The sequence below is a fragment of the Electrona antarctica genome (genome assembly GCF_951216825.1).
Source record: "Electrona antarctica genome assembly, chromosome: 16".
Taxonomy (NCBI): Eukaryota; Metazoa; Chordata; class Actinopteri; order Myctophiformes; family Myctophidae; genus Electrona; species Electrona antarctica.
In genome coordinates this window covers 33,228,450-33,242,153 of record NC_136797.1, presented here as the reverse complement: position 1 = coordinate 33,242,153, position 13,704 = coordinate 33,228,450, and the positions used below count along the sequence as shown (strand labels likewise).

The 13,704-nt window shown below is 42.7% G+C and overlaps 1 protein-coding gene across 1 annotated transcript; it reads right to left on the bottom strand.

The window, feature by feature from the left end:
* Positions 1-1,848: 1,848 nt before the first annotated feature.
* pax8 (paired box 8) lies at positions 1,849-13,291 on the bottom strand (the record flags this gene model as incomplete). Its single annotated transcript, XM_079524460.1, has 11 exons — positions 1,849-1,919; positions 4,738-4,824; positions 7,245-7,343; positions 7,784-8,023; positions 8,819-8,939; positions 9,429-9,607; positions 10,556-10,681; positions 10,873-10,949; positions 11,239-11,436; positions 12,087-12,252; positions 13,222-13,291. 11 exons carry the CDS (start codon positions 13,289-13,291, stop codon positions 1,849-1,851), a joined length of 1,434 nt encoding a protein of 477 aa, XP_079380586.1.
* Between the last annotated feature and the right edge of the window lie 413 nt (positions 13,292-13,704).

The following is a 13,704-nucleotide window of genomic DNA, read 5'->3' as shown; positions in this document are numbered from 1 at the left end:
AAAATAATTGCAAATAAAACTACATGATGCAGAAAATAAAAGACGAAATTAAACAGATGCGCGTGCTTTCAGGATCATTGCTTTCGTCCTCTTAAATTGCGGAGTTGCAGAAAATATTGAGCATTATGGTATACTTGCAGGTGACGGCTAAAATGCAGCCAAATGTATTATATGTATAATATATGTGTTATATGTATTGTCATGGTTTGTTGTGGACCCCATGACTACTACTATTTTGGTGAAGAAATAATAATAATAATAATAATAATAAATTAATAATAATAATAATAATAATAATAGTGTTTCAACAGTACGGGACATTTACCCTCAATTTATACATTTTTGATGCAGCCATATAAAAAAGACAAATGAAAGGAATAACGTGTCATGCTTTAATTAAAATAATTCCTTAGAAATTCCATATTTACATATTTAATAATATTAACAACAGCGTCAGAAAAAATAGTCACGGATCTTACCAAACATCAGCATGACAACAAACTTCAAATTTCATCAAAGCCAAAGAAACATGTTTCAAGCATAGTTTTTCAGTAGATAAATCACCACCCCACCACACCCACCCTTCTTATTCTTGGAACCACATTGCATCACATCCCCAATAATAGTTCATTATTTACAATAGACATATTATCAAACATATACATTAGTCTTGGACGGAATTTTGAAGTTTGATTTGATTTGTGTCACATGAAACTACAGTTATCAGTTAAAAATGTTAAAGCAAAGTCCATCGCTGCCATCTGAATTTACACCATGATATAAAACAAGCATAATTATCAAGCAGACATAAATTACAAAAAACAAAAGGATATGTGATGGTGGGACAGAACCTCTTATAAAAAGGTATTGTAAACAAAAACAGACATGGTACAATAAAACAAACACATTGCATATCACCAGTCACTTATTTCAGTTGATATCGGACCATAGTGTCGTGTTGCAGACGTGACAGAAAGGAATTCTTTGGCAAAACAGCATTGGAGCTATAATGACAACATGTACTACTGCAAGATTAATCCTTGGAATCAGCTCCTGGGAAGAGTTAAGTTGGGAGTTGTGTAAATGTGCATGAGTCAAAGTTACCATGGGAAATGGCATCATCAATGGCAAATAGATAACTTATTAATTAGCCATGACTTAGGCGAAAAGCCTGATTTATACTTTTTCGTATGACGGTGTCATGTGCCGGAAAGAACTGATCTACAACCTCATACCGTAATAGCGCATCAGATTCGCAATGCACTGTGAGCTTGTAGATCTGCAATGTTCACTATGTGTGACACTGCAAAATATAAATCTGACTTGATGGTCCATAAGCTAGTTCCTTAGCAGTGTACAATTGACATCCATTCTCCACTTTCATGCCTTGGTCCACAGTTGGAAGTGATAGTTGCAATGATATTCATGAGTATGTACTCTTGGTCCATATCATATCAGTCTTTCAGTCCACTGGTGCTCAACGTGGAGATCTGGGGGACCACAAGGGATTCCAAATGGACCACCATGGGTCTGTAACTCTGAGAGTGCACAAATGGACCCTTACACATATACTGGAAACAAGACTCAAAATGTATACAGCATTTTTTAACAGCCTAGTGTGATGTTAACCAATCAAGAGAAATCTCAAGTATACAGCTTTTCTTCATTTCTTCATTCAAATGGACCTTACGTACAGGTCCATTTGGTTCCATCTGTTGCACTCTCAGAGTAAAATCAAAACAAAACAAAAAATCCAGTGTTACAGTCCTGTAAGGCTCCATTCGGTGTCGGGACCCTGGTGGTGTGCCCCGGACCAGTCATTGAGAAACAATGATTCAATCAATGCAACTAGAGGTGGTCATAAGCAGCCGTGGAGGGGGGCGCTGTACGAGAGGCTGAGCTGTAGTAATAGGGTGAACCTGTAGGGGGAGACAGAGATATGAAGTGTCAGCAGCACTAATGGTTGGATCACTGGCTGTTTCTCCAGCTTGTGGCATTGATGGAACATCAGACATTTCTCTATCCTGCTTATGCGGCACAGTGGCAGATGGTTTTGTGCTGGAAACCTGACTGACTTGGATCGTTTGTTGTACGACTGGAATCTGACTGCACGCGCTCACGCACACGCACGCACGCGCGCGCACACACGCACGCACGCGCGCGCGCACACGCACTCACACACGCACACACAATTCCTAACGTTTTTACAGTAGCTCACACTATCCATTGTTAACAGAATGGTCATCAGTATGCTTTTCAAACAGTGATTTGAAAAGATTGATCAAAGTGTATGGGAGATTATTGCAGTTTACCTTCTCAATAAAAACAAACACTTTGACAAATGGGAGTGTAAACAATTTAGCTTGTATTTTAGTCACAGTTATGAACTAATCTCAGTGTTTATTCATGTCCAAAAAACAAAAAACCCATGTCAGTATGAATCATCTGACCACAGCTTGCCAGTGTGTTCTGGTCCCTAGAATAAAGATACCACAGATAGGACGACTGTACTTTCACGGGCCCCTGACTTTCAGGCTCGAGTTACGTCAACAAGACGTGTTCCCTCCTTACTGGCCTACCGGCATGCGCACTCCAATTGATCCAAAATGCCGCAGCTCGCCTGGTCTTCAACCAGCTAAAATTCTCACATGTTTCCCCCTTCTCCGCTCCCTCCATTGGCTCCCGGTCGCTGCAGAATACAAAACGCTGATGCTGGCCTTCAAAGCAACCAAAAGTATGGCACCCCCATATCTTGTAAGTCTGATCGGACCCTACAAACACTCCCGTGTGCTCATATCAGCCGACTCAGGGAGGCTGGAAGTACCTTCGTTAAAAATGCCAGGACAACGCTCCACACGTCTACCTTCTGCCGATACCTCCAGACTCCATCTTACCCCGTAGCACTTCAGACTCCATCTTACCCCGTATCACTTCCCGTATCACTTGCCCTAGCCTCGATGACTATACAGGATGCACCGATGTCCACATATTGGTATCGGCCGATATTTGCTGTTATTGGTCAATATCGGTATCGGCAAATACAACTGACATTAACCAATGGCAGTAGCCTATGTTTATCTGTTCTTGATAAGCATACATTTTGCATTGGCTATGTTGGTTATCTGTAGTCTACCAAGCTGTAGATTCTGAACATTTATTTCTTGTATTGAAGATGTATAGTTTCCCTGGCACTAAAGGGGGAAATAAAAACAAAAACTAAATAAACATAATATCGATATCAGTATCAGCTATCGGCTAAATTGTTATTTTAAACATTGGTATAGGTATCGGCCAAGAATTTCCATATCGGTGCATCCCTGTCTACTTACAGGCATATATGCATAGGCCCAACTTATATAACTTAGATAGCCTTTTATGTAGACATAGCACTCTATAGTGTATACACAATTACACATAGTATATCCACTGTTAGGTTATTAGCGTACGTATGATTCATGATGACTATTTTTATGTATTTGATGTATTACCATAGCCTGGCTCCAGCCCTGAATCGCTACCATTAAAAAATGTGTCCTGGTGATTCAGGTCTGTTGACTCTGCCTACGGAGTCAACGATCGAAAGTCTCAGTCTCAGTCTCGATCGAAAATCTGATCACAGCAGCTGATTGGCCATCAGCCCCGTCACTCGACAGCATCAAAAAACAAACATGGCTGCCCCCACTGCGGTGACTCGCGGCCGTATCAATCTGGCTATTAAATAAATAAATAGTTTCTTTACACATCATCTATAAACATCATCTGACATATTTTACCGCTTTGTTTACATGCTAGTAGCGCTGGTTGACTGTGTTTGTTTGGTTAGCAACCGGGTTAGCCATAGCCACATGATTGACAACAACGTCATCTGCTTTCCTACTATTCTGATTGGTTGGTATGAAGTATGAACCAATTGCCGAAGACTGCTGATTTGACAACGCCCATTCCAGAAACTGCTGCCGTGGGGCTGTGAGGGGCTTTCAGTCTGAATAATGAAGTGAAACGAAACTAGATAAAGTGCCCCTCGGGGCACAGGTCTCCACCAGTGCAGGTCAGGTTGTGGCCTCCTGGTGGCGCTATAATAGGCCAATGTGAAAAGGGTGCCATTTCTTCTTACACCTTGGATGGCAAATGGATGATTTGAGGCATTTTGTTCCAAAAATGTGTTTTGCAAAAATCCACCTGTTGGTGGCGCTATAACAGGCCAATGTGAAAAGGTTGGGATATATTCCTCAGCCTAGTAGGAAAGTCTGTGAAAGATTTCACGTAAATTGCACGCACAGGGCACAGGTTCATCGTTGGCATCCAGGGAGTGTGTGTGCAAGATTTGGCATCGACCGGGTTAACGGTGCCGGAGATTAGCTGGTAACAGAGGGACTGAGTGTCAAGCTAGTATTACCATGTTTTTTGTTCTTGTTTACTGTAAATCGCTCTGGATTAAGTGTGTCTGCTAAATGCCTAAATTGTAAATTGCAAGACTCGAACATAAGGGTTGTGTGATTTTTTTGTTTTTTTTAACGAATTTAAAATGTGATTTTGTGGTTCAAGCCAGGACCCCAGGAGTCTGAGGCATTTTGGCTATATGACACTTAGGCTACACCTGATTTACCTACCACAGCGCAATGTGTTGTGAGCTTTTATAGCATGTGCGACACCCCCACGCAACTAAGTAAAACTCAGGCATTAGTTGATATCACTGGTGAATCTCTGTTATTTTTGGTCATACAGTACAGTACTCACCAAGTATGCTGGAGTTGGTGAACCTCCAGGCGTCACTGTAGGGAGTGTAAGGGGAATGGCTGTAGGACTGGCTGGAAAAGTCTGCACCTGCACCAGAAAGAAAATACTTATTTAAAAAAAAAAGCACAAAACAATCTCCAAGCCTTCATTATTAATCACTTAAACTTAAACCCTATAAATTACTTAGTTGCAGGTGTTGCTGGGTCACCTTTTTTACATGATTGTGCCATGATTTTATTTTCTTGAGTGTGCCATATCACATTAGTATTACGTTTAATTATGATGATCTATCAAAATACAAATATTTAGATTTTGTTTGTCCATATATGGTATATGCTGTAATAATCTTTGACATCCAGAGATTGTAATGATCATTAGCGATAAAACCACCAATCTCCCAGACTTCCACCCAATCCTATTCATCAGAAGAGAGAGAGAGAGAGATCATGTTTAAATGATGATGATGCATGGTGGTCTGTTTGATCTTTGAAAGACCCCTCTTGTTTAGTCCATGTTTAGACATTTGGCAAGAAACATTTTCAAGACATATACATGAACAAAATCATATGTATGTCCATAAGGGCTGGAAGGCCCGAACAGTTATCTTTACCTTATTTGCCATTTCTTTTCTGAGCAAGAACTGGGTGATTGCGCAATCATTGCGAGCTAGTGTGTGACGTAGTGTACATGCTCGAGTCTGAGGTGTGCTTTAAATTAAACTGGATAGGCTGCATGAATAGGAGGAAGTTCAAGTGCTATTATATGTGCAGGAGGTTATTTGCATGCAGATGCGAGGAGACTTAATCACTTCAAAAATACGTTTTTATTTTAAAAGAAAAATGTCCTCTCTCACACTTATTCCTGTGTGCAGTGATTAACCTTCCACGTGCCATGGTGGCAACTGTGCCGCTGCATTGTTGTACTCTATGTCAAATAACCAGCTTGTTGAGCTGCTATTTTTGCCGAATGTTTGCCTATTTTCACGGAATGCTCACCTATTTTTACAAAATGTTCGCCTATTATAAAATGGCAAGAATAGGGACGCTTCTGAGACAATGCCATTGTCCAAGAGCTCTTTAGCGTTCCTTCGTTTGTTTGTCTGTACGCCAGCATCTGCTCAGTTTAAGCTCATAACTCAGTGACAGTTAGAGCAGCCTGTAAACCATTAATCTACGGTGCAGGTGGATGGCTGGGGGTGAAATCCCTCGGCCCAATGGTGCGTGTATGTGGCTAGCCGCCATGTCCTCTGTTCAGCACTTGGCTCCTCCTATACTCCGCCTTTCACTCCTTCAAAATGTCTTCCAACTCTCCTTTCCTCTCCATGCCACACTTCCTGTACTAGTTTTTCATGCTCAATCTTTATTTCTTCTCCTTTTTTTTTTTTATATATTCCGATATCTAATTGGTAATTATGTTGGCTGGATTGAATCCATGGGCTCTGCCTGCCTGACTCCCTCCTTCCTGTGAGTAATTGTGTATGAACGCTTCCTCATGGCGAGCCCACCAGAAAAATAATAAATCAGACCCTCTCATTTCGCGCTTCGAAGGACAGACTTCATATAAAAACGGCACACCGCACCCTACATACACAGGCATAGTCACACAGGCACACATGTAAATGCACACAGGTGCACGTATGGGGCACATATATACACACACCAAACTCTCTTAATACCTAGCCCCCTGTGCCACCCTTAACGTTCCCCCCTCCCCCAAACCAATACCCATACCATGCCCCCACCTCCTTCTCATGGGCCCCCCGGTTCCCATGGCAATGTGTGGTCAGAGGGCTCTGCGTGGGGGTGCAGGCAGCTAGGCGGAACCCTCAGCCTGTTCCCTATACCCCCTGGGCCCAGGAGCACGCTCACACACACACACACACACACACACACACACACACACACACACACACACACACACACACACACACACACACACACACACACACACACACACACGTTTCGCCAGCATAGCCAGGCAACTCATTAACCCACTCAGTCTCCCTGTTAATCTGCAAGCCTCCCTCCCAGCCACTCTCCTTCTCTCTTTCGATTTCTTACTCTCTTCATCTCTTTACGTTCTTCCTCGTTCTATTGTATACAGCTCTTTTATTTTAGGATCAGTCACAGACTCACACAACACATTGTTCTATGTATTGTATGTCTGTGCATTATTAGAAGTTGTCAGTTGTCCACATGGAGTGCTCAATTTCTCATTTCCTCAAGGGCAAAACATAGTCGAATTCTATTTGGGTGAAAACAAGCTAAGAAACGTAACCAGCATTTAAATAAGAATCGTGTGTGTGTGTGTGTGTGTGTGTGTGTGTGTGTGTGTGTGTGTGTGTGTGTGTGTGTGTGTGTGTGTGTGTGTGTGTGTGTGTGTGTGTGTGTGTGTGTGTGTGTGTGTGTGTGTGTGTGTGTGTGTGTGTGTGTGTGTGTGTGTGTGTGTGTGTGTGTGTGTGTGTGTGTCTACGCATCTATACTTGTGCTTGTGTCAGTGTATTGTACCTGCTACCATGCCAGTGATTGCCGAGGAGGTATAACCAGGCTGGCCAGAGGGGATGTGAGGTGGGTAGCCTGGCAGAGTGGAGCTCACCATGTCACGACCTAAAAACACACACATCATTTGCCAGTGATGAAGTCATTGTCTGATTTTAAGTCTTCAAAATGACTTAAAAACGATTCAACATTGTTGACATTCAACAATTCTTTTTTCTCTGGTCCCCCACACGCAGCTTTAATCACTTAAACCTTACCCTATATGTTTCATTTTATACGACTAATAACGACAATAGCTGATCTACAAGCCCACAATTTCAACTCATTGAAGCAAGGTTTTTGAGTAAGAAAAAAACCTGCCATGCCCAATATAGGGAAGCCAGGTTGAAATTGGTTAACATAAGCTTTCAGAAATTCCCTTAAAAACGAATGCATACATTGGTGATTATGTGGACTATGATGTGTTATGAAAGTGAATGGAGGGTGAATTACCATTAACAATAGCATATTTAAAATAAGTAAATTAATGAAATGGATGTCTCTATTACCTGCAATGAATGACTGGCTGCTGAACTGGCCATACACAGGTGCATGATGGGAGAATGAGTTGAAGGCATGGGGGAAATGGTTGGAGCCGTTGCAGGTGCTACTGACAGAGACAGGACTCTGTAATGCCTGCAACTCCGCAAAGGCCAAGTTGGAGGCAGCCATGTTTGGGGAGGGGCTTGTGCTGGTCACTTCCGGAGACATTTCCTGTTTCAGACAAAGTGGTAGGGGCTGTAGGTGGTCTGGGGATGGCACAGGCAGTGGGTGGAATGGAAAAGAAATGGGATAACTGATATGAATGAATGTAACTATACAAACACAAAAGAACAAAAAAAATGACCTGAGACTGATTGAAATTAATAAAACAAAAATGAAGGGTGGTTCTATAATGGTTATAGATTTGTTTCAGTGTGCTTTGAACAAGAGGTTGAGGATAGACTAGACATAATGTACGTCTTCCATCTGTTAATACTGCGTTTAGATGCTGCTGTGGGCATCTTGTGATAATAAGGCTAATCAATAATTATACAACGCAAGAGCATGCAGAACAAGCTGATGAAGCCTATATGCAGTGTGTTGAACCTCAATGTTCTGATAGTTGCCTTGAAACCACTAACATTGATCTGATCTGTCTGGCTTAAAACAACATTTACATAATGTTCATCATGTCAATGTCCTGTCGCTGTTACAGAAATATGCAGACGTTGCTGATGAAACGACTCTGCACATTGGACTTGACCTTATAGTTCTATTCCCGGTGGGGTCAAAAGGTAGCATTTAGCATTAACCAACACTATCGCCCCTGTGTAGAGGGCCAAGTAAGTGTTTTATTGCAGCATGTCTGTCTGTCTGTCCGTCTTGCTGTCCATCCATCCTACCACCCATCGACCTACTGTCTATTTTTGGGTGAAAGTTCGGCGAAAACAGCTGATCGATAAGCTTTTTATTTTTGGCAAAGTGATTTGAAAAAAGGACTGGGCCTAGTGTAGACGCCCGGGGGGGTGCCGTTAATGAAGTGTCATGATTTAAGTGCTTACCAGCCACCATGGCGTAGCCCTGGTGTGCTGAGAGATTCCGACCAATGGCTGAGTTTGATGCTGACAGGCCAGTCTTGGTCTCTTCTAGGTTGCCGTTGATGAGGGACAGAGGGTACAAAGTCTGGGGATGATGCAAAGGGATTAGCTATTTGTAGATCAAGTGTCCGTGTGTGCGTGCATGTGTGCGCGTGCAAATGGAGTGCATATACTGTATACATTCTAGAACAAGAAAACACTAATAAAGAACATTAACAAGAACATTAACAAGCAATCATTCTTTGAGCTATATGCTTTGTCTGATTGAAGCAAAAGTTGACAAGAGGGCCAACTCTGATACTGCAAGTTTGGCCCACACCCAGAAGAAATTCATGGCTCGAAATTGGCTTGCTCATGGAGATAGTTTGTGACCTAGAGCGGTAAGGACGCATAGAGGATGCTAATGCCGCAGGCTCAGTTCAGATCGGTTGTTGGACCACACTGAACGTTGATCCAGCGTTGAGCCAGTATCACTATGGGGTCCAGTCCTGACCAAGTGTCAGTATTTGATGAGTTGGAAGTGAGAATGTGTTGCAGTACTATACTCGTTCACTGGGCTGAGTACTGGTCTTACTTGTTCTGTCTTGCTGCTGGAGGAGGCTGAGCTGAAAGACTCTGGGGGGTAGTGATGACGGTCAAAGCCACAGTCCAGGCGCTGGGGGGCAGAGGGGAAGTGATCCACTCTCAGCTGCTTCCGTGGTACGCCTCCGCTGCCCTGGGAGTCAACGCTGTGTCGACAACTCTCCTGATCACCTGGGAAGAGAAGGGGCGTTCCGGGACAAGAAGGGACGTGGAAAGAAAGGAAGAGAGTCCGAATTAAAGAGTGACATGGTTTATCACAAGAAGATTAGATTGAAATTGCAAGTAATTAGACAAAAACTACATAGTAGTAGGCTAGTAGTTTGTACGCGAAACTCGCTGCTGACAGCATGCGCTGTACATGTGTGTGGATTTGATTTTTTATTATTGTTATTATTTTTTGTAAAGATATACCTGGGAGAGAACATCATGTGGGGAAATTGCAATATTGCCTATATTTGGAACCCATGTGTGACAATATAAAACCCATCTAGAATAGATGTGTTTTAGAATAATTGTGTGCAAGATCGCTTCACTTCGTAGTACTGGAGGCCAATTCCCCTAGACCTCTGCCTTTCAATGTGGGGTCTGGGGAACCCCCATGGGTCCTTCAGGGGGTTCCAGTTGGTCCCCAACTAAATGGATGCTAATTAGGAACCAAATGGGACCAAAGTGGTCTGTAACTCTGAGAGTGTATACAAATGGAACCATATGGACCCTTACAGGTGAATTTGAGCTGGGGAATCCCCAAGGGACTGATCAGTCATTTTACATTGTAGATGTGCAGTAGGTCCCAGAGATTCTTTTTTTTATATAGAATCAAATGGCAGTCCGTGACCTAATGCATATTAAACTGCGGGTCGTTGAAATGAAAGAGCTATGAATAATAGCTGCCCTAGACCAGTGGTTCTCAAACTTTCATGTGCATTGGGTCTAGTGTGTGTCCATTTGGTTCCATGTGTACACTCTCAGAGTAAGAACTGTAAGGGTCCGTTTGGTACCCACTCAAGGAACCCTGAGGGTTCTCGGACCCCATTTTGGGAACCACTGTCCTAAACCATAAAATCTAAGAGTCACTGTGTGTGTCTGTAATGATTCATTACAGTGTTAATCTATACTTACTATCATCAAGGCTCCTCTTGCCATCAGCGTTGGCCTGTGGGATACCCAGCAGCCCACTAATGGAGTAAGTAGAGCCTAATGAGTCCGACTGTGGTGACTCGGGAGGGGTCACTGCTGAACTGGGGACTTAAGAGGGGCAAAGAGACATACAGAAAAGAGAGGGTAAATATCACCATTATTAATACCAATGTTTGTTGTAGGCATTAGGGCTCATGCCTAATCTTGTGAAATATGAAGTATACTTGATCTCTGAGTTTAATCCCTCATCACATGACTATAATGTGTTGATGTGTGTGTTGGGGTGAAGTGAGACTTACTGAGCGTGTGTCCTGGACTTAGGCCTTTGCTGTCCATCGGTAAATTGAATGGCTGCTGGACCTTCGTTCGAATTATTCTGGATCCAAATAAAATAATCAAAGTGTAATGTTCAGTATAGGGACACACATGTGATTATTATTTTATTCACTCAACCTACATTATCACATTGTACTACTTTTAACCCATATTTTAGAAGATTACAATCTCACTTTGAACTTCAATGTTAGTGCCACACAGTAAAATCCTTCAGTGTTAATCTATCAATTTATAATTATTTCTGAGTGTACACGAACATAACACTGAGGAGTTTACTGTGCTGCATCTGAAGGATTCTATTGTGCATCGAGTGGGTTTATCTTTGTCACCTGTTGATGGAGCTGACACTCGGTACAGTGTCACTGTCACAGACTCCTTCCGCCAGCAATCGATCCCTGATCTCCCAGGCGAACATGGTGGGGTTCTGCCTCTTGTACTCTGCTATCTTGTCCACCACCTTTGGAGTGGCCACCTTGGGCTTGGAGCCCCCGATCACACCAGGCTTGATGCTGCCTGTCTCATAGTAGCTGTGGGGACGAGTGCAAGGTAGGAAAGGGTTCAGTGAGTTTGCCAACAAATTAAAAGATTGCCATTGTACATCTCTGCAAACCACCAACATTGAATATCGACATTTCAATGCCGTCAGAAAGTGGACTTTAGCCCCATGAGGCATGCCAGGACGAGCGAGTACCCTTGTCGAGCGATTGCCTATATTGAGCGGTGTAATAACGACTCTCTGCCATTCGATTGGAGTTGCGCATATACTGACAGGATGGGACTATAATAATGTACTTCAATTTGAACACAGTGCTTGACTTAGAAATCTAGGATTGTCTCGACATGGGGCCGCAAGTCTCAGCTTCCCATGTTGCTGAAACACGGCTCAGCGTTGTTGCATACATTTGCATGTCAGCATATATTGTAACTCATCATGTCCTCGTCAACATCTGTCAGACGTCTGACACATGGTCTGACGCATTGGTCAAATCCCTGCATTGGCTCAACATAAGCGAGGGAGAGTGCCTGCTGTCCTAATTGTTCCCTTCATATATCTTAATATCATAAAATATGGGTACACATTTCAACTCTTGCGGGTTAAATTAACACTGAGAATTGTGCTGTGTATGACTGAGTTATAGTCATACACAGCTGAGTTAAAGGTGCGTGTTGTCCTTACCGTCCCAGAATCTTGCTGACACAGCCGTGACTGACTCGGAGCTGACGAGAGATGTCACAGGGCCGAACGCCCTGGTGGGCCATGTCCACGATGCGCTGCCGGATCACCTCCGGAAGTGGTCGTCCATTCACAAACATTCCACCTAGTTGGTTAAGACCCCCATGACCTGGGGGAGATAGGGGGATGAACACACATAAATGTCATGGAACCTGAGCCCCTGCCCCTGCATCTACCACGCACGCACGCACACACACACACACACACGTACACACATACGCACACACACGCATACGCACACGCACGCACAGACAAACACACACACACACACACACACACACGCACATGCACACACACGTGCATGTGCATGTTGGCAGTTGTAGCATGCACACACAGAACCCTCACAGATGTGCATGCACGCATACGAACGCATATGCAACATTCACACACCCCCACACTCTGCACATGTGCAGAGTGCACTCAGCGTGCATGCAAGCACGCGAGCGCGCACACACACACACACACACACACACACACACACACACACACACACACACACACACACACTCAAACGGTTTATTATCTATGTGATAAATATAACTTTTGCTTACTGATTAACAGTTGATGATGTAGCACTGATAGGACAAAATAAATTGAAATTAATAGTGACGCTACAAAGTAACTATAAGTCATTGAGACATATGAAACATTTTGTTACAAGAAGAAAGTGTGCCAAGTATGCCTACAAATAATAGTTTGAATCTTCCACAATAATCTGATTCTGCATTGTTTACCTATAAAGAAAAGATTCACAACCTATAATTATGTCCTTAAATTGAATTACTGTAACTTTGTATACCCTATACTTACTGATACCACCTACTGTATGAATTAAATTAATTTTACAACAAGAAACTGTAAGAAAATGATAACCTCAAGACATATAGGCAAAGGCTAAGTAACATAATAATAACTTTAAAGTTGATATCCAATCGCAACGGGCAGAATGTTTTTCATATAAATCGTGTTATTTTTATCCACTCTCAGAGTTACATGCGGTGGTTACATTCAGAGTTAAGGTATCATACTGCATGGTATTTTTATTTGTTTAAAACAGATAAAAGTATAGGCAACTGACCAAATAAGTGGGATCTAGCTAGAATTTTGACAGCCTTTGGTGTAGACAGGTCAGAGCAACTCCTCCACATCCTTGGATGGAAGCCCCCCCTCAGTCCTGGGACTGTCCTATTGAACACAGAGGGTTTCCTCGCATGAGAGTTCATCATTGTTTGTCTGGGTCCAAACTTTAAAATGCGGTTGATAATTACGCTTTAGCGTTTGAATGGTCAGTGACATGAAGCAGAACATGTGTAGCTTAGTCCTTCCTTGGCTACTGTTCATTTGAGCACAACATGTTTTGAAAGGAAAAGGATGCAGATAAAGTCACATTTATTCCGTTAGGCGAAATAGATAGGCGTAGTATTACTAAATCCGCTATTGGATCATCTAATTAGGTTATCGTTTTATATGTATGTGTTTGTTAAAAGGTGTATCCTCACTGTGAGAATCTCTCAGGGCTTCGAAATACATGAGTTGCATTTAGCCAATTTTGGTTGAAAAC